The sequence below is a fragment of the Bos indicus genome, chromosome 22 (assembly GCF_029378745.1).
Source record: "Bos indicus isolate NIAB-ARS_2022 breed Sahiwal x Tharparkar chromosome 22, NIAB-ARS_B.indTharparkar_mat_pri_1.0, whole genome shotgun sequence".
NCBI lineage: Eukaryota > Metazoa > Chordata > Mammalia > Artiodactyla > Bovidae > Bos > Bos indicus.
The window spans coordinates 50,751,746-50,772,820 of NC_091781.1; the positions used below are offsets into that span (position 1 = coordinate 50,751,746).

Below are 21,075 nucleotides of genomic sequence, written 5' to 3' on the forward strand. Positions count from 1 at the left end.
AAATAAACAAAAGATACCACTGTGCACCAGTTGTCCAAGTACTCAGTCATGTCTGACTCTTTGTGACCCCCATGGACTGTAGCACACCAGGTTTCCCTGTCCTTCACTATCTCCTGGAGTTTGCTCAAACTCAGGTCCGTTGAGTTGGTGATGCCATCCAGCCATCTCGTCCTCTGTCACCCCCTTCTCCTCTTGCCTTCAATCTTTCCCAGCAACAAAAAGAATTGCCAAAACCCAGAAGCTGGCAACACAAAATGCTGGTGAGGACGTGGAGCAACAGGAACTCTCATCCGTTGCTGATGGGAATGCTGAATGTACAGCCACTTCAGAGTACGTTTTGACAGTTTCTTATAAAACTAAACTTATGGAGAAGGAAATGGCAATCCACGCCAGTATTCTTGCCTGGAGAATCCCATGGGTGGAGCCTGGTAGGCTACAGTCCATGGGGTCGCAAAGAGTCGAATACAACCAAGCGACTTCACTTCTTCATTGAACCTTAGAAATACAGAATGTAGTTGCTGAAAGTTTTCAGTATTTCTTGAAAAATAATGCAGTGATAGTCACACTGAGTAACTGTTGGAATCACACTGAGCTTAGGTAAAGTAGATTGTTTAGAATTTTTTTCCCCCTTTGTCATAGTCCCCTCCTGAGAGGTTTACCTGATAAAAATGAAAAGGTATATTGAAGTGATTGTAGGTCAGATCACTGCCACAGACATAGCTTTAATGGTAGGCCCACTTACTTTAAGCAGCATTTAACTGTGTGAAATTCTAGCTCCATTAAAAGATCTGTTGATGTTGGCTGTCATAGAATTTGACTTGCATTAACGTCTAAGAGGTTCTGCTGAGAGAATAATTTTTATGTGTATCATTGTATTTATTAAATTTGGGAAAGAAACAGGAGGGAACGGCAGTTTGAATAAGTTTATTCTCTTTTGAGTTCTTAGAAGGATATCAGTATCCACAGGCCAATTTTTGACCCCAGGGTCATTTATTTTGGGTGTCCGCATTTCTGGATCATCTGTCTGCCCTGTCATTATGTCTGTGCTCAATGAATGCCAGGTAGTTTTGTATAACCACAAATGAAATGGAACTCAGATCAACTGTAAACAGAAAATAATAGTCATACACAGCATTTTGGAGTGAAATATAGCCAGATTTGAGTTAAAAAAAAAAACAACAAACTAAACTTACTCTTACCAATGATCCATCAATCATGCTCTTTGGTATTTACCCAAAAAAGTTGAAAATGTATGCATGCAGAAAAACCTGCACATAGATATTTATAACAGCTTTATTCATAATTGCCAAAACTTGGAAGCAACTGAGATTTCATCTTTAGTAGGTAAATGGATAAATAAACTGTAGTACATCCAGACAATGAAATATTATTCAGGACTAAGAAAGAGTTATCCATTAAGCTATGAAAAGACATGGAGGAAACTTAAATACATTTTATTTACTAAATGAAAGAGACCAATCTTGAAAAGGCTACCTACTGCAGGATTCCAACTGTATGACGTTCTGGAAAAGGCAAAACTATGAAGATAGTAAAAAGATCACTAGTTGCCAGGGCCTACAGTGGGCGGGAGGGTTGAATAAGTGAAGCACAGAGGATTTTTAGGGCAGTGAAACTATTGTGTATGATACTATTAGGTTGGTGCAAATGTTACTTCAGTTTTGGACTGTGAACTTTAAATCATAACTAGGCTCAGGCACATCTTTATTCATTGAAATAGGAGCCATTACAATCAACATAATTTTGCCAATAAGAAATGTGTGTTTATTCCTGTAGCATAAAAATCCATGCTTTAGGAATTGAGGAACTCTTGGAAAGCATTTTCTGCCTCCTGCTGGTTGTGGAAGCATTTTCCCTGCAAAAAGTTGTCAAGATGCTTGAAGTGGTAGTCAGTTGGCGAGAGGTCAGGTAAATATGGCCAATGAGGCAAAATTTCATAGCCCAATTTGTTCAGCTTTTGAAGCATTGTTTGTGTGACGTGCAGTCAGGTGCTGTGGAGAAGAATTGGACCCTTTCTGTTGACCATTGCCACAGGCATTGTAGGTTTTAGTGCATCTCATTGATTTGTTGAGAGTACTTCTCAAATGTCATGGTTTCACTGGCATTCAGAAAGCTGTAGTGGATTAAACCATCAGCAGATCACCAAACAGGGATCATGACCTTTCTTTTGGTGCAAGTTTGGCTTTAAAAAGAGCTTTGGAGCTTCTTCTCGGTCCAGTCACTGAGCAGGTTGTTGCCAGTTGTCATATAAAATCCCACTTTTGTCACATGTCACAATCTGAGAAATGGTTTGTGGTTGTTGCATAGCATAAGAGAAGATGACCCTTCAAAACTATTTTTTTTTAAATTTTCAGTCAACTCATGAGGCACCCACTTATCCAGCTTTTTCACCTTTCCAATTTGCCAAATGCCAAATGCCAAATGACCATAGATTGGTTAATGTTGAGTTCTTGGGCAACTTCTCGTGTAGTTGTGAGAAGATCAGCTTTGATGATTGCTCTCGGTTAGTAGTTACCAACTTCTGCTGGCCGACCAGTGTGCTCCTCATCCTCAAGGCTCTTGTCTCTTTTGCAAATCTTCTTAAACCACCACTGCACTGTACGTTCATTAGCAGTTCCTGGGCCAAATGCATCATTGATCTTGTGTCTGCTGCTTTACAAACCATTTTGAACTCGAGTTAGAAAATTGCTCGGATTTGCTTCTTATCTGACATCATTTCCCTGGTCTAAAATAAATATAAAATAAATGACAATAAGTCATTAGCAAAAACACATAAAGGAAGAAATACATATTAAAATGATGTATAACAACCACATTTATTTTAAAATGTATTCCAATATCAAATGGCAACTTTCAGCAATGCAAAACTTCAATTACTTTTGCACCAACCTAATATAATGGTGCATACACATCATTATATATTATACATTTGTCCAAATCCATAGAAGGTACCTCACCAGAAGTGAACTCTAAGGTAATCTTTGGACTTTGGGTGATAATGATGCGTTGATCTTGGATCAGCATTTATAATAAATGTACACATGTGTGGGAGCAGAAAGTATATGAGAAATCTGTGGACATTCTGCTCCATTTTTCAGTGAGCCTAAAATTAAAAGATTAAACCTATTTAAAAAAATAAATTATTAAAAAAAAGAGCAAGAGGAGAGATTTGGCACATCTACACAATGGAAAACTACTAAGCAATAAAAAGGAATAAACAGCTGACAGGTACAATGACATGGATAGTTCTCAAAATAATTATACTGAGTGAGAAGACAAATTCACAAAAGAACACATACTGAATGATTCCATTTACATAAAGTTCTAGAAAATGCAAATTAATCTATCATAATAGAAAGACAGTTAGCCTCAGCAGTTGCCTGAGGCCAATGAATGCCCTAGAGAAGGAATACCAATGGGCAAAAATAAAGTTGAGGGTGAAAGATATGCTTGCTTCTTGATCGTGGTTATGTTTCGTAGGTATATACATAAATCAAATTGTGTCAAATTATACAATTTTTTGTTTGTTTTTTTGGCCATATCTCACCTTTTGTGGGATCTTAGTTCCCTATGAGGGATTGAACCTGGGCCCTTGGCAGTGAAAGCGCCAACTCCTAACCACTGTACTGCCAGGGAATTCCCTCTACAACTACTTGACTTACCATTTTTAAGATTTATCTCTATGAATTCAAGTATCTGTAGCCGATTTATGGCAACTCCAATATTTTATTGTGTAATTATAGGCCAGTTTTCTCATTGTGCTCTAACCATTCAGCCTTTTTATAGTTCTTCCCCTATACAGATATAGCAATGAACTTCCTGTAGTTGTGAATACATGTGGGAGGGGATCTCCAGAGTAACTATACTAATAGGGTGGATTTTCTGGCTAGTAGGGCTTGTGCCAATGACACAAGCCCTACTGAGTGTTTCCCGTTGTTGAACTTTTCACTGGCACATTTTTAGAGGCTCATCACCAGCTTCTTCATGTTAGAAAAGGGAGTGAAATGTTCACATGCCTATGTTATAAATGAGAGAGAGAATAATCTGCCTAAGGCTAGCTTGGAATGGAACCATGGTGTCAGATATTTTCATGCTGCTGCTTTTGCTCCACCGTTATGCTCTCTCCTCCTTCACTTGGGACCTTGTAACATTGACCTGCCAACAGTTACTGTTCTCGGTTACCACAAACTCCTGAGAACTTGACAGAGCCTTATTCTGAAGCAGCATTTTTATCCTAAGAGCCACCAGTCCCTTTAGCATTGCTTCTGACTCCATGAAATATATTCTAAATTTATATCCCTGGCAGTATGGTTACAGTTTTAAAAATACAGGATTTGCCTCTAAAATGTTCTTTGCTATTTCATTGTGAGTTCATCAGACTCCACTGTGAAGCCTTATATGTTTCTATATATAAGAACTCTCCCAAGCTGAGAGGCAGGTTTTAGTGCTGAGGGGCAGGTTTCTCTCAAAGAGAAGAACAAAGCAGAAAGCACAAAGAGAGTAGCAGGCTGGGCACTGCCTCAACAATCAGGAGCATTGTGTAGTCACAACCTCCCTTTGTCACTAAGCAACAAGAAATTGACCTGCTGAGATGCTCCTTCTCCAGAAGTAGCCTGAAAAAGACAAGAGGAAAGTTTATCTTTTCTGCTCCTTTACCGGAAAGATGCAAAGTGCTTTAGTAGGCTCCTGGGTAAGAATGCACTTTACAATTAATCCTAGCCCCTGGCCCTGGGGTAGTACCTGAAATTTGAATGACTCAAGGGAGTAAAGTGAGAAGGGTTTTATCTAGCCTCCAGGCTAGAGGAGAACCCCCCAACTGCCCATTCTTGCTCTGCCTTTCTGTGGGCCCCCTAGAGCTGACCTATTCTTCCTGACACCATGCCCCCTCCCTTGTGTCCTGGTCTCAGGCCTTGATTAGGTGATCGTCTTAGTCCTCTTGCCACCCCATTTATTCCCAGTCTTTTGTTTGATCTTCCCAAACTTCTGTAGTTTGACTGCTCTCTAGACAGGGAACATCTTGAGAGTAAAGACTTTTTCCTTCTAGCCCTATGTCCCATGCCTGGAATACAGTCAAGGCCCAGTAAATACTGTTGAAATAAACTGAATAGAGAGGAAGGTCTGACAGTAGTAGAAGGATGGACAGACAAGTTGGATGACCTAAGCCCTCAGTGGGATGAAAAGATAAGAAGCCTATTTTGATGGCCAGAGGCCAGCTTGGGACAGGTTCTTTCTGCCCAGGGCTGTGACTGTGGAGTGGGCTAGACAGACTATCCTCTCCAGGGAGCGCTGAGAACAATGAGGTCGGGCCACAGGACTTCCCTGGCAGGACATGGTCAACCATGTTGTAAGCCTCATGACATCAGTACAATACAGCTTCTTATACCCCTGATGGGTGCTCATTTCTGTCTTCTGCCAGTCCTTGTCTCTGAAATTCTCTCCAAAAGTATCCACTTTTGGTGAAGTACTTCTTTTGGGAAGTTCATCCGTTGTTCCAGTTTCAGATGGTGCACTATTCGCCCCAGAATAGCAAAGTGTGCGACAAACAGGTGTTCATGACTTTGTCAACAGGTGCAGAATATGGATCAATTTAATCTTTGCTCTTCAGGGACCTGTGATCTTTATTAATTCAGGGAGGACAAGGAAGGAAACTTCCTCTCAGATCCCTCAGGAAAGGACCTCACCACCAGATAGTGTCCCTGTTCTCAAAACTCTGCTCAGTGCTTCCTAAGTCACCCCAACTTAGAACCCATTTGGTTCCCTCCATTACTGAGGTCTTCCCTTGCTCTTAGAATCCATATTCCTAATCCAATCCAGGCCCTGTCCCTCCCTGACCGCCTCACTTCTCTTCGTCTTGCTCACAGTCTTTTTTAGTCAATAAGGCCTTTTTTTGTTGTTGTTTCTCTCTCTCTCTTTTTTTTTTGGTTCTTCCAACACAAGTCTCTCTCTGCCTTCTGAATCTTTGCACTTGCAGTTCTCACACATAGGATGCTCTTTGACTGCTCCTTACGTGGCTGATTCCTCCTCACGTTCAGGTACCACCCCCATTGTCATGAGATGCTATCCCCTGCTGCCTGTCACTCTGGATCCAGTCATCAGGTTCTTTCTTTCCTGACTCTAGTCACTTGTCTTACTTCCTCCCTAGAAGAAAGGTTCACAGGAGCCGGGTCTTTCTGTCTTTTCACTGCTGCAGGTTGCCAGCCCATATTAGGATGCTCTAAAGCAAGAGACAGAGGAAGGAAGAGAGGAAGGAGAGGAAGGAGGGAAGGGAGACAGAGAGAGAAGGAGAGAGGGAGGTGAGAAGAAGAAAGGAAGGAATCCTTTGCTTACACACATAACCCTCCCAAGTTGCCCAGCACAGCTGAGGCCAACTGTTCTAATGATGGATGGAGACATTCCTCTGTTGGTTCCTCTCCAGGGTGTCCCTCCTCCTCTGATTCTTTTTATTCTGTCAGGAAAGCCCAGGAAAGGCTTCTAGCCTGGGAAGTCTGAGACTTGGGAGGGGGCTTTGGGTGGGCTTCACCCTCAAGCCTGCCTTGTTACAGCACAACAGTGGCTTCTATGGGCACTACAGAGGCCAATTCAGGAGTGACAGTGCTCGAGAATACCGCCTTGCAGCCAAGCCCCAGCCTCCAGCAGTGTTCCTGCAGCGCTGTCAGGTAGGAAGCAGCCCTGCAAGCAGCTGGGCCACATTCTGCTGCTCTCAGGCCGCAAGAGCAACATCCTCAGCCCAACCACAGCTGAACTGACACCCAAGGCCAGCCTATCCCCAGGACTTGCATGAGGCCTGGGCCCTCGTCCCTGAAATGTCAGATCTTCCCCTGACTGATAGGGTGCATAAGAGCTGGTACTGGGCTGGACAGTGCTGCTCACGCTCTTTCTAAATGGAGGAAGGATCAGGGCCAAGGTGGGATGGGTGATCATGGAGTGAGAGCCTCCAGAATCCAAGAAGTAAGCCTTGAGTTTTGCAGACAACTGTCCTTCAGCATGAATTCCTTGATGCCCTAAAAGTCAGTGGCCTAGCTCACAGTCAGCCTCATAGTCCAGGGGCTCAGGAATGAGAAGGAAGCCTCCTCTGATCAGGAGAACAGCATGAAAAGTGGCAGGTATCCACCCCCATGGGCTTCCTTAGTGCCTCCAAAGGTAAAGAATCTGCTTACAAGGCGGGAGACCCAAGTTTAATCCCTGGGTCGAGAAGATTCCCTGGAAAAGGGCATGGCAACCCACTCCAGTATTCTTGCCTGGAGACTCCCATGGACAGAGGGGCCTAGCAGGCTGCAGTCCATAGGGTCACACAGAGTCAGACACGACTGAAGCAATTTAGTTAGCACACACGCATGCACACATTCACCTCCATGTGTGATCAAGGAGGACTGGTAGGAGTGATGGCAGAAGTGGCCTAGAGTGGCTGCAAGAGGCTCCCGGATAACAGGAGAGGGGTGCTGGACTCCTATGCCCTCCATGCTTCCAGGCCTAGAGACAAGGAGAGAGCGCTGAGCGTCAGTGAGTGGCCCAACAGCAAAAAGCCCACTCAAAACGGGAGCACTCAGGAGTGCATTCATATACAGGGGTAGGTGTGGGGGCTTCAGGGGAAGGCAGTCTCACAGAGTGGTAACAACCAAGTGGCCAGTACTGCTGGGCCTGAAGGGGCAAGAGGAAGGCATGGCTTCTAGAACCCAGGAGAGAGTGGTGTGGAGAGGGCCATCCTGAGAGAAGTGGTAAGACACAGGCAAGGGAGGGCTGTCCTGAAAGGGAGCCCAGAGAAGAAAAATCTCCTTCTTCTCCTCCATCTCCTCTCTGGCTTCCTTTCAGGTCCAAAGGAAGTCAGCCTGGTGAGAACTGAGTTCACATCAGACTCCTGGGAAAGAGCAGGGTGGAGGAGGGACCTGGAGGTGTGCCTGGAACCTGCCCCGCCCACTGCAGCTTCTTGCTTCCGGCCTCCAGCCAGGTCCTACTCGCTCCGCCATCTGGATTCGCTACAAATTGCTTTCCCAGGCCAGGAGCAGGGTCTTGGAGTCTGCCATGCCGCAGAGCCTGAGCTTCCTCACCGTGCTCAGTTGGAAGGGCTGTCTGTCACTGCGTACTGAGCCAGGCCCAAATGCGACTCCAGACTGCCAGTCTGGAGCCACCTCCCCCGAGAGAATGATGAGATCTGGGCAGCGCGGGGACAGAGGCAACCTGGGCACGTCCTGCTTGGTGTCTGTAGTAGCCCTCAGGCGGTAGTTCTCATCCCAAAGACCTGAATGTCCTCTCAACCTGTCCCCCCAAGAACAGAGTAGGGGACATATTTGGGGACCTGTTTTGATTAAAGTCAAGACTAGTTATATGCTGGCATTATCATCAACCCCAAATAGCATGATCTATGTGTCTTGGGCTTTAGGTTGTACAAATGCCAGGTCTCCTGACTCTAGATCTAAAGCCGTTTTAATTAGTGGAACTGCTCTGGGAAGGTGCACATTTTTTTCCCCCTTATTTGCTGAGAGATACCAGGTGTCAGCTAGCTGACTGCAGCTATTCTTGTTGAAAACCTTTCCAATATGTGGCATCCATTTACCTTTAGTTTGGGGCAGATATGAATTTTGTCATTCAGATGCAAGAAAATTCTTTTTTCTTTTTACTCTTTTTTTCTTCTAAACCAGATTAATTTATTTCTAGCCTTCACCTGCCTGACTCTTGGGAAATGTAATCCTGGGCTTATTTGTTCTCCAGGTCAGACCAGAATGCCAGGGCCTCATGGTTGGAGGCAGGTCCTGTCGTACCGTGATTGCTGTGTGTCGCTGTCTCTGCCCCATCCCCACCACACCTCAGTCTGCCACAGAGCTCCCCCGCCCCAACTCAGTAGCCCCCTAACTGCATGCTGTTCAGCCTCCACAGGGCCTCCTAGCCCTCCCACAGGCAAACACTGACCCATCCAGGAAACCTACTTCTCCCCCAAGGGCTCTTCAGCTTGTATCCTAGCCCAAGCCCTACCTGCTCAGAGGCCATGGGCTTTACTACCCGAATGGAAAAGGAGCCCTTGGTGGTTTAGAAGCAAAGATGCAGGTGAAATTCTCCTTGGGGACAAGAATACTCTGAACTGCCTGGGCGGAGAGGAAATGACTGCACTTTTCACCAGGCTCCCACAGTTGTGAGAATAAAACTCAAGTCAGTGGGAGTTGATAGATTATCCTGTCACTGTAAGAATAGTGAGTTTCCAAAGTCAGAGCTGCCTTCAACAGCCGAGGCATCCACATTCTAGGGCTGTGTACAGTTCCATGGCTAAGGATAGAGATGCAGGAAGAATCGGGGGAGGGGGCAGTTGGAATATACCCCAGACCCCCAGATTTTTTAATTGAAATTTTTATTGAGATGACTGTAGATTCATAGGCAGTTGGAAGAAGTTGTAAAGAGAGATCCCTTTTATGACTCGCCCAGTTTCCTCAGTGGTAACATTTTGCAAATCTATAATAGACTATCACCATGAGGACATTGACACGGATGTAATTCACCTCTCTCATTCAAATTTCCCATTTGTGTGTTTTAAGATCTATAAAGTCTTGGAATTCCCTCGTGGTCCAGTGGTTAGGACTCCATGCTGTCACTGCTGAGGGCCCGGGGTTCCATCTCTGGTTGGAGAGCAAAGACCCCACAAGCCATGTGGTGCATCAAAAAAAAATCTATAAAATCTTTTTTAAAAATAATTTTTATTGGAGTATAGTTGATTTACAATGTTGTGTTCCTGCTGTACAGCAAGGTGAATCCGTTACACATGTATATATATCCACTGTTTAGATTCTATTCCTATATAGGTCATTACAGAGTATTACTTAGAGTTCCCTGTGCTATATAGTAGGTTCTTTTTTAAAATAATATTATTTTAAAAAACCATTTATTTATTGGACTGTGCTGTGTCTTACAGCATGAAAGATCTTACTAAAAACAAAAAACCTTTGATCTTTATTGAAGCATGTGAAAGTGAAAGTCACTCAGTCGTGTCAGATTCTTTGCAACTATACAGTCCATGGAATTCTCCCAGCCAGAATACTGGAGTGGGTAGCTGTTCCCTTCTCCAGCGGATCTTCCCAACTGAGGGAGTGAACCCGGGTTTCCCACATTGCAGGTGGATTCTTTACCAGCTGAGCCACCAGGGAAGCCCATGAATACTAGAGTGGGTAACCTATCCCTTCTCCAGCAGATCTTCCTGACCCAGGAATTGAACCGGGGTCTCCTGTGTTGCAGGTGGATTCTTTACCAGCTGAGCTACCAGGGAAGCCCCTCACTGAAGCATGTGGGATCTTTAATTGTGGCATGGGAACTCTTAGTTCCCATGTGAGATCTCATTCCCTGACCACGGATTGAACCCAGGCCCCCTGCCTTGGGAGCTCAGAATCTTAGCCACTGAACCACCAGGGAGTCCCTGTCCTTGTTCATTGATTTAACAGCAAATATGTATTGAGCACAGTGCCAAGCTCGGTGCTGGAGTTACAGATGTGAGTAAGACAGACCTTACCCATGAGGCACTTGTGTTCTAGTCAGGGGCATCAGATGAATAGCAACATACATAGTCATACAATGTGTTAGAAGGTGAAAAATGCAGGGTTGGGGCGATGGAACTCTAGTGGTCAAGGAAAGCCTCCCAAGTAACAGGTGAGAGGGAGTCATGGCCAGCCAGGAGAAGAGTCCCAGGCAGAAGTAAGAGGTAGTTCAAAGGTGTGAGGTGGAAGTAGCTAGAGTGTTTGAGGAGCAGTGAGGATGCAGTGTGGCTGGAGGTAGTGAAGAAATCAATATCATGTGGGTCTCATGGACCACTATGATGACTTTGACTTTTATAAACTTGAGAAACTATTGATTTTTGGCAAACCAGGAGTGTGATCTGACTTACATATTAAGAGTTATTTTACCTGCTAAGAGTACAGTAGGCTGGAGGGGCAAGGCTGGAAGCAGGGACACCAAGTGGGAAGCTCTTGCAGTATTCAGGCATCAGAAGAATGTGGCTTAGACCAGAGAAGGCAGTGGCCATGATGAGAAGTAGTCTGATCTGGGTACATATTGAAGGAAGTATCAATAGGATTTCCTGGCCCTCTGGATTCAGGGTATGAAAGAAAAGAATCAAGCGGCCTCTGGGGTGTTTGGCAAGATCTAACTGCCATGACCTGAGCTGGGGGAGCCTGTCAGTGGGGTGGTTTTGTGAAATGATCCAGAACCAAGACATGTGTTTGGAGATGTCTGTTAGACATTTACATGGAAATATGGAGCAGGCAGTTGGCTAATTAGTCTGAAGTTCAGGAGAGAGCTCAAGCTATCAAGAAAAATGTCAGTTTCCAGGTAGTATAATATTTAGGGCCAAGAGCCTGGGTCACTGATGAGACACTAAAAGAGGAGAGAGCTGGAGCCTAGTCGTGAACAATCTAGGGTTAAAGGCCCGGTGTGAAACTTAAAGTGCTGCCCCACTGATGAAGGATGTCCGGTAAGATGCCTCAGCCCCTCTCTCAATCAGAGACCCCAAAGCTTCTGCTTCAAGGGCAAGTGCTGGGATGAGATGTTCCAGGAATAAGCTGTTGCTTTAATTTGTATCTGCCTTTTCAAGGTGTTGGCAGTTTAGGGGTGGTGGCTCCTGGCAACTTCTCTCCATTATGGGACCTTCAAATAGCATATTAGGGACAGCTAAGCATCATTTTCCCCCATTCACCCTCTTTCTTTCTGTCTTTCAAGGAGCCACCACAGCAACACTTCTTCTCCAAGCATGACAACCGCACTTCCTTCGATAAGGTGAGTGCTGGAGAGAGGAAGAACAATGGGCAGCCCTCCAGCCTAGGTTGAAATTGAGGTAGGGTGGAGGGGATAAGACCTGGTGGGCAGAGCAGGCTCCTTTATCCAGAGGAGTGTTTGTCTGCCTGATAACCTCTTTCCTCTGGCAAACAGCCATTCCCCAAACAGAGGTCCCTCTGCTTTGGCTTCCTCCACATTTGCCTGAAAATGTGCAAATATCCTAGGGCCACTGACTTTCTGGGGCTCCATTCACTCTGGAATGGAAGGCATGGCTGGGATGCAGTTCAAAGAGTCTGGGGTACAGGCCAGGGAGGCCAGGCATCACCAGGCCTGCTGGGGTATAGGAGGGGCCCAAGGAATCACCTGGTGCCAAGACTGTGGGCTAAGGGCCCGTACCGTTGAGAAGGGCCCCTACTGCCTGCTGCAGGGAATCGGAAGGCGGAAAGACTTGGAGCGCCTGTGGCAGCAGCATACCTTCCTGCGCTGGGCACCCTGTGAACTGGAGTTGCGCCAGCCGCGGCCCCTCGAATCCTCCTACCAGACCGAATTCCGGTCAGGGCCAGGACTCGGGGACCTCCCCCAGCGCCTTGTCCACTTTGTGCAGATCCAGCCTCTCCGCGTTAACACCACCTACCAGCAGAATTTCTGCCAGCCATCCCGGGGTGGCCACTGTGGCAGCGACAACATGGGCCCCCAGACCCCAGTCACCAACCCACTGCCTGACCTCCCGGGGATCCCCAGACCCAAGCTGCTGCAGCATTATCTTCACGCTGGGGTCTCTGAGTGTCTAAACTGGTCCAGAACATTAAACAAGGATGGCTGACCCAGAGGTCTGTGCTTGCAGCCCGAGAGGTCTCAGAGGCTGGAGAACAGTAAGATGGGCCCTCCGCCTGCCTCCTGTGTTGCTTGTGCCGTGGCACCTTGTGCTAACAGCCCAGGCTAACGGTCCATGAGGGTTACCTTGGACACAGCATGTGGGTTCCAGGACCCCAAATCCGTTCTGGCCACAAACCCAACCATGAACCTCCTGCAATCAGTATGGTTGCAGGGAAAGCAGAGTCAGCAGTCCCTACTGGTGGGCAGCAAAGAGTGGAGGAGTAGGCCAGGGCTGGCAGCTTTGCTTCTTCTGGGAGGCTACTGCCTCCAGGGCATCTGGTGAGTGGCCACACTGCCATGCCTAAGAGATAGCTTCCCCACAGTTGGTACAGAGGGACCCAACCCCCACTGGACCCCCACCCCCACCACGGAGGTGATGCTGTGTGACATGGATCTGGAGATCATCTTAATTCTATGGTATTTGTTCTGTGAGCTCTAACACCCAGGGCAGTGGGAGAGGGTGGTCATCCAAGTCACAGAAGAGGAGCGCAGGCTTTGGTGGGGCTGAGACACACACCAGAACCCTTTGAGGGCTGAGGCCAGATCCTAAAGGCTCCTCTAGACCCTCATCCCTAGGAAAACTGAGGTCCCCAGAAGAGAGCCAGGGACACAGGGATAACATAGGAGTCCACAGCAGAGGCCACAAGCCGGAGTTAGCAGCACTTTTACTTCCACATCTGAACCCCCGGGTCCTCACAACAGCCCTGTGAGGTAGGCAGGGCAGGAAGGTCCCCGAGGTCCCCATTTACAGATGAGGATGCTGAGGCACAGAGAGGTGAAGTGACTTGCCCGAGGTCACACAGCCAGCAGTGTGAAGGGCCCACAGTCAATGTTCTTCTGGCCCTCTGGAGGTCCCCACATCGACGCCTACACCCCTCTGTGTTCCCGCCCTCTCTGAACTCTTCTGGGTCTACGGGGGCCTTCCAGGCAGGCTGACAGCGAAGAGTTTTCAGGAATAGCCATTGGGGTGGGCCTGATCAACTCCAGGCAGGCACCGAGCCGTGGGGCAGGAGGCCAATTCTGCCCTCTCCCACTTCCCAGTTGGTCAGAGGCCCAGTAATTTCCAGAGCAAGGGTGGAGCTGGGCATCATGGTCCACGAATGGATGGGAGTAAAGGTGGGTCGAAGGGTCTGGGTGTCCTGTGCTAAAAATGAAGGCCACCCCGACGGCCCAGGGGCAGCGTCTCAAGTGCCCCGGCCTGTGCCTCCCTCACCCCACAGAGCCACAGTGAGCTTTCTCAGCAGCGAAAGGAACCACAGACACCTGCTCCTGGCACAGAACTGCTCCTGTGGACAGGTCCCATCAGGCACTCAGACCCCATCGCGCAGACACAGGGCCTCCACAGCCTGACTGGGACCCTGGGCCACACCCCCGATGGCAAACAGCCGAGGCCCAGCCTGCAGACTAGAACAGGAGCAGCGGGCTGTGGGCATAGCTGGCAGTGCCTCCCAGCGGCGCCGTGCCAGGCTGAAGCCCTCTACAGAGCCCAGGGGACACGGCTGGTTTCCTGCCAGAAGGAGACAGAGCATGTAAAGGGCACAGGCTGCAGCGGCTGTAGCTCGTTTGCTCCCTGAGCCCACAGCATGGCCCAGCATACGCTGCCCCAGGATGGGATACCCAAGGCCTTGCTACCCGTTGTCCCCACTTCATTACTCATTTATCTATTCATTCACATTCCTACTTCTCCATTCATTCAGTGGTCATTTGTCCTGTTTCTATCTTCTGGGCCCCTGCCGCTACAGAACCCACAGTTAGGTGCTGAGAGACACCCCAAAGGCTGAGCCAGGTAGACTACCCACTGACTGTTGGGAAAGGAAAACTCATAAAGTACTGACCCCTGGAGTACCTAGAGAAGGGCAGGAGGTGGTGCTCATGCGGAGGGCTACTGCTTCCTGTCTCGGGCTCCCCTCCTATCCCAAGCCCCACAGAGACTTACCAAGGCCCCCAATGGCCACGACATGGTCCCCAAGCGAGCCGACCACAAAGTCAGCTCTCTTGTCCCTCATGCGCAGGCTGCGGGGCAGCTTGGTCCAGGAGCCTGCAGGAGAGGTGAGGAGGTGAGGGCTAGCCCCCTCACGCACTCTGCACCCCTCCATCCCATGGAGAGTGGGAGGGTAGCCCACACCAACCACTGCTCACCATGCTCCAGGTCGAACATCTCCACAGTGTTGACAAAGTGTGGGCGGGAGTAGAAATTGTGGGGCCCGGGCTGCTGCAGGCCACCCAGGCTAAAGACGCTGCCTTCGGCCATGGCACAGCCGGCAAAGGCCCGGCGGCTGGGCAGGCTTGGGTGTCGGGTCCAGGTACGGGCCTCCAGATCAAAGGCCTCAAAAGCAGTCACTGGGAGCTTGCCCTGGCGGCCCCCTGCCAATGGAATTGGGGCACCTGGGAGGCCCTTCTTTTACCAGGTTGCTGAGCCTTTACCACTGCCCGCCCTAGCCACCCATACCCAGCTGTGTGCATACCAGAGCATGGATCAACCCCAAAGATCCTTAGGCACTGGGCTTTGGTTTTCCAGCCTTAGCAGGCCCACTGAAAGAGCCTCAGAGCAACCCTGACTCAACCCAACAAAGCTGCTCTTGTCCCACCATTCCAGACTAACCTATAGGGATAAATTTGAAGCTTCTGGACTTCAAACCACTTTGGCACATCCCCAGGTCCTTACCCAGGACATAGATCTTGTTTCCATGCAGGAAGGTAGAGGCCCCATAGCAGGGTGTGGGCATCGAGGGCAGTGACAGCCAGCAGTCTCGGCGGGGTTCATACACCCGAACCTGGGCCTGGGGGGCCGTGTCAGGGCCCATTCCCCCCAGTGCATACACCATACCATCTGCAGAGAAAAGAGTAACACAGACTATCCCTGGGCCTGGCCACAGTCCTCCACCCTGACAATTGCCCTGGTCAGGCCTGGGGGTGGCTTGGGGCACACCTATTTATGGTACCCCTCTCTAGCAGCAGAAACCCTTCTGCCTTCGTGGTGTGGGGGCTGGGAGAGCTAGGATCCCCACTCTGGCCAGGCCCTCTTCAAGTGAAGAGCAGGAGGCAGTTGATCTAATTATAATCTGTCTCCGTCTCCCTGGAGACGCTATGGCAACCAAGTCTGGCATCCAAGCAGGACCGTGGTCAGACCTGGAGGCCACAAGGTGGGAATTACCATGGGGGAATTGGGGGGAGTGGTTTAAGCCAGGGGTGGGGGCCATATGGAGATCTGTTAAACAGAGAGCTCAGATTGGGGAGAGGGTGTGGGATCAGCTGGGGGACTGGGAGAAGGAGCCTGGGCCTGCAGGATGAGGGTCCTGTCCACGAGCCTCCTGCGAGCACTTTTGTACCCTGTCCTCTCACTAGAGAAGGTTCTTGCCCCGTGACAGCCTCAGAGTCAGCTGGGGGCAAGTCTGAGGGCCTCGGGGAGATGGCCAGTCAGCTAAGGGCTTCCATGGCAACTGCCTCCAGGCCAGCTTGGCTTTTGTCCATCTCCATCTCCCAGGTTTGTTTGTGTGGCGCGAGGAATTTAAGCACTCGCTGGGCTCTGAGCCAAGGCCCTGGTCCCCTCCTCCCCTCCCAGACTATTTATAACTATGGGAGCTATTGGGCCACCCCTTCTGGTCTCTCAGAGAGGAGGAATGGGGCAGGGAGGCGGCCTGGCCCTCCCGTCATGCTGGCGGCTAGCCAGGGCTCTGAGGCCCACCTCACAGCTGGAAAACTCAGTCAAGCCTGCTGCTGGCCCAGCTCAAAGCTGGGTAGGGAAGGCTACAGGAGGCAAATCCATGTCCAGAGCACCTAGGCAAAATGTACAGCTCCCACCCAGCCTCTGAAGGTAAAGGGACCAAGTCAGGAAAGAATGGAGGCTACTGGGGCACCTGACAGACCTTCCCTGGGAGGCGACTCACCTCTCTCCACAGTTGCAACCCCCATGGCAGCCTGAGGGAGAGTGGCCCGACGCTCCCAACGGCCCTCATCAGCCAGGAAGGCCTCCACAGCAGCTACTGGACTCTGGCCCTCATCCACACCGCCCACCACTAGCACCTGCTTGCCCAGTACCACAGCAGCCGCGCCAGCCCGGGCAGTGGGCAGGGGCGCCAGTGCCACCCACGTGTGCGAGGCCATATCCAATGTCTCGGCAGTGTCCAAAGGCAGTCCAGCCCGGCCACAGCCCCCCAACACAAGCAGGTGCCCATCCTGGAACGCCACTGTGCCATATACCCGGCAGGTGGGCATGGGTGGGAACACCTGCCAAGCAAAGGCCCGGCCTCCTCCTGTAGCCATGGTGTTCACCTATAGTGGCAGGCCATGCTATCTGCTCAGGCTGCAGGCCTCAGTGAAAGGCATGATGGGGCCTCATCTTGACTCTAAGGGGGCTATAAGGGAGTGTGGGGCCAGTCCAGGGACTTGGTCTTCACCTACAGAAGAGACGGAAAATGAAGAGTCAGAGCCACTGACCAGCCCCCCAGGATACTGATGAGCACCCTGGCCCCAAACTGCTTGGGAAAAGCAGAGGGAGGACCCACCCCCACTGGCTACCACACTGTTGTGGATTCCCTCCTGGAGTGGGAAGGAGGGCAGTCTCCCAATTACCCAGGCAATTTCCCCGCTTCCTCTGGGGCTTGAGGAACTCTCCTCCCATACCTTGCCCTCACCTAGCTGCTCCCTGGTTGAATCTAGGTCTAGGTGGGAGGTAAAGTAACTAGAATAGGACTTTCCACACTAGCCCCGTTCCCTTCCCCTCAACAGTCCACACCCTGGTGCTCTGCATCGGTGGAGTTAGACTGGACCCTCCCCCTTACTGGCTTCCAGGGTGCTCTGGACAGCCACTGGGATCTCCCACCTACTGCCAAAGATCAGACTCGGTATCCTTACATCCCGTTTGAGAATCATCCCATAGAGTCCATCCATTCCTCAACAAAAGACCAAGATCAGGGTCCTGGAACCGGGAGGGGAGGGGCTGGAGGCCAGAGTCCCACATTTCGCTTCAAGGTCTATCCTCAGGGGTCTGCCCATGCCCCGTCCCCAGGGACCTGATGTCCGGAAAGGGGAGGAGGGTGATTTGGGGAACCTAGGAGCACTGCACTCTAGGTTCCCTGAGTCCAGGGCGTTGCCAGCAGAAATGGATAGCTGGACTTTACAGCAGACCCCCAAGTTCCCAGTCTTCTCCTTTTCCAAGGGGGGCCATATTCCTAGGACCCCTGGCGCCAGGGCCTCCTGGCCCCAAACTTCCAGCTCGGGTAACGGGGGCGGGTTGGGGGGGGAGGGGGGCGGGTCCTGACGAGCGTGTTTGGGGCTCTACACCCCGCGCCCCAAACTTCCCCTGAGCGCAGCTCCCGCGGGACTCACCGGCCCGGGCTCCGGCGCCGCCGGGCGCAGGGTCCACGGCTCTGGCTCCGCTGGTGCCGGCTCTGGCTGGGGCTGAGGCCGGGCTCCGGCGGGGTTCAGGCTCTGCTCCGGCGCGGGGCGGGGCTGGACGGGGTCCGCCCCTCGTCCCCCCTCGCGACTCGGGAAACCCTTCCCCCTGCTTTAACCCTGCACCTGCCGTGGCCGGAGCAGGGCGTACCGACCTATGGTCACCGGCACACGGGTGAACAGACAGACGGACACGTGGACACTGGGCCTGCCCAGGATTTGGGGTCCGACCTCGGGCAGCGGGGAGAAAGGAAGCGGCGATGGGCCTCACGACACGTGTAGAATGCGGGCGGTTCTGAGCGGGACCCAGCCTGGGAGCACCCGCGAAGGGTCCGACCGGGAGAACCTGGGGAATTAGGGAGCGGGCGCCCGCCCACCGCTACTGCGCTCTTAAGAGCCCACGACAGGCTTTGCGGCGGCGCCCCCTTGAGGCCTCTTAGGGAAAGGCCTGGGACTTGGCGGAGGCAATGGCTGGGTCTCCCTTCCCCAAGCTCGGACAGGGCACAGAAGAGGTTGTCTGATGCACATCGAGGCTAGCCGTGGGTGGAGGAGCAGAAGGTGCCAGCCTCAGTACTTGACAGGCCCTTCCACAGGTCTGGGTGGGGACAGTTTGTGTGGGGGAGTGTAACTGAGCAAAGGATGAAGAGTCAGAGGCCACAGACCTCCCAGTCAGGTCACTCTGGGCTTATCCCGTGGGGCCTAAGGCCTGGGCTACTCTGGGACCCAAGGCACTTTGTGACTGTCCATCCTCACGGTCCTGTGCCTGCCTCTAGCCAACTCGGGGGTCAGGCCAAAGCAAGTTGGTGTGACAGAGGCCGACCTACCTTAGACCCAGACCCTGGCTCATCCTATCTTCTCAGCATTAAGAGTACTGGCTGAGTCTGTGAGCTGGGGCCCATTTGTACAGGTCAGTGGTCACCTAAGAGCAGAGGTCCTCAGGGATGTTTGTGCTTGCTACCATCCTGTCCCTATTTTATAAACAGTCTGCCTCATTTTCCCCAGAAGCACACCTGGAGACTGAGACACAAATGCACATAGTTAATGTGGGCAATGAGGACAGGAAGCGCCAGCAGAAGAGTGGCAAGAAGACAGGGAAACCAGCCAATTAAGGGTGTGTCAAACAAGTTCCCACTCTGGGCAACAGGGACCAAATCCTGCTGGGGACTCTGGGAGCCAGCACAGAACATGGGCCTCACATTATTGTTCCAATCAGAGCAAGGGTTGCTAAGGTACTGATTCTCAAACCTCCATCAGAAATGGGCTGAGAGGAGCTCCGGGGCATGAATACCTTAGCCTGCCTTCTCCACGACCAGAGAGTCTTCAGTCCCTTTCAGGGCCTGGCAGATGAAGTTAGAGGGCCTGCAGGGAAATGGTGCCAAGGCTGGTTACAGATCCTGGTAGAAGGCTTCCATCCTCCCACTCCATTCTCTCAACATGCTCCTCACTCAAACCACTGGTACCTTCCTCCTCAGAGTATTCACACTCTCCTGCACACCCTCTCACATTTCTCACTATTCCCTTTCCAGGCCTCTTCCCCCTCTCCTTTCCAGCAATTAAGCACATGAAAGCGTCCTACCTTTAGCTCCCTCCCAGCACCCGAAGTCCCTCCAGTGTCCCCTTCCTTCCAATCAAACTCTTGAAGTCATCTTCTCTTACAAGTTCCACTGCCTTAACGTCAACCTTATATCTACTACCACTGGTCCTCAAAACTTGGTCTTGCCAAAGTCACCAGGGCACACCATAAAAAATGGGGGAGGGGCTCTGTGATCTTTTTCGTAACTGAAATTTTGCTGGCATCTTCAAAGCTTCACCCCTTGTAACCTTGGCTTTCTCCTGTTTCTTGTTCTGCCTCTTGGAGTCTTTTACAGGCCCTGCTTCCTCTCCCACCCTAGGAAGAGGCTCCTCAAGACCCAGCCTTAGCTTTCCTCCTTGGCACACAGACTCCCTCCTGGGGTGATCCCTTCAAGACCAGTGGCCTCCTTCACATCTAGATCTTCACCACATCTCTGCTTTGGTGGATATGGGTCTAGGGGCCATCACTCAGGGCTAGAAAAGATGCCAAATGGAGGGACTTCCCTCGTGGTCCAGTGGTTAAGAATCTGCCTTGCAAAGCAAGGAATACAGGTTCAATCACTGCTCAGGGTACTAAGATCCCACATGCCTCAGAGCAACTAAGCCCATGTGCCATAACCAGAGAGTCCATGCACCACAACAAGAGCATGACACAACGAAGATCCTGTGTGCCGGACACAAAGCTAAGACCTGACACAACTAAGACACAGCTAAGACCTGACACAGCCAAATAAATAGCTAAAAGATGCCAAGTGGAAAGCAAGGGCTGGATCCTGGGATGACCCTGAAGTCTCTTCAACCTCATCTCATCTGATCCCAGTCAGCATCCACCAGAGTCTAGGTCAAGTCAGACTTGGTCCTGATGAATGATCCCAGAGAGCTCCATCCCAGATATATTGGGTGCCAAGAGGCAGAAGGATCAGCCTCCCCTCAGAGAACTAGACCCCAGACCACTTTCCCTCAGCCATACCATTCCCCTAGTTCTAATGTCTGGAATGGATACAGACTGGGGATGGACCTACCCTTTTTTGTCCTCCATTTTGCACTGACTTCTAGACTGGACATCACTAGAGATGTATCCTCTTTTCGGGACACATCTAGGCCCATGCCATCCCTGGAGGCTGGGCTCTGCTTCTTCATGGAAGTGGATTCTGTTTACACAGGCCTGGCCCCACTTGCATACAGAGGGCAACACTGCTGGCTTTGGAGAAGCTGTGGAAGAGAACTTGGGCAGAAGGTGAGGCTGAATTAGTCCTAAGAATGAACAGTTAATTCTCAACCATGGATGGGGCAGAAATGGGGCTCACGCACAGTTGGGGACTGAGAGTGCTAAGGTGGGACTTCCTGATTGCACCCTCTGAAACCCTGGCCTTTGAGAGCCCACAATTTCCTTCTCTCTACCAACACAAGGGGACTAGAAGCATTGACTAGAGGAGCAGGAGAGTTTGCATTTCCTGCTGGATATATTGG

General features: G+C 50.5%; 2 protein-coding genes across 3 annotated transcripts; one reads left to right on the plus strand and one right to left on the minus strand.

Annotated features, from left to right (window-relative positions):
* Positions 1-1,433: 1,433 nt before the first annotated feature.
* KLHDC8B (kelch domain containing 8B) lies at positions 1,434-20,922 on the minus strand. 2 transcript variants are annotated; one of them, XM_070777228.1, is made up of 7 exons: positions 20,628-20,922; positions 17,968-19,392; positions 16,527-17,036; positions 15,305-15,469; positions 14,779-15,003; positions 14,576-14,677; positions 1,434-2,743 (listed from the first exon to the last, which is right to left on the minus strand). In XM_070777228.1, the coding sequence occupies exons 3-7, from the start codon at positions 16,900-16,902 to the stop codon at positions 2,721-2,723; spliced, it is 891 nt and encodes a 296-aa protein (XP_070633329.1). In that variant the 5' UTR covers positions 16,903-17,036; positions 17,968-19,392; positions 20,628-20,922; the 3' UTR covers positions 1,434-2,720. The 2 variants fall into 2 exon arrangements, with proteins under 2 accessions (XP_070633329.1, XP_019839732.1); XM_019984173.2 differs by lacking the exon at positions 1,434-2,743 and adding an exon at positions 13,287-14,146 and having other exon boundaries at positions 20,628-20,903.
* CIMIP7 (ciliary microtubule inner protein 7) lies at positions 2,739-13,160 on the plus strand. The gene is made up of 4 exons (XM_070777233.1): positions 2,739-4,708; positions 6,561-6,674; positions 11,707-11,763; positions 12,170-13,160. Exons 1-4 carry the CDS (start codon positions 4,682-4,684, stop codon positions 12,584-12,586), a joined length of 615 nt encoding a protein of 204 aa, XP_070633334.1. The 5' UTR covers positions 2,739-4,681; the 3' UTR covers positions 12,587-13,160.
* Positions 20,923-21,075: the final 153 nt, after the last annotated feature.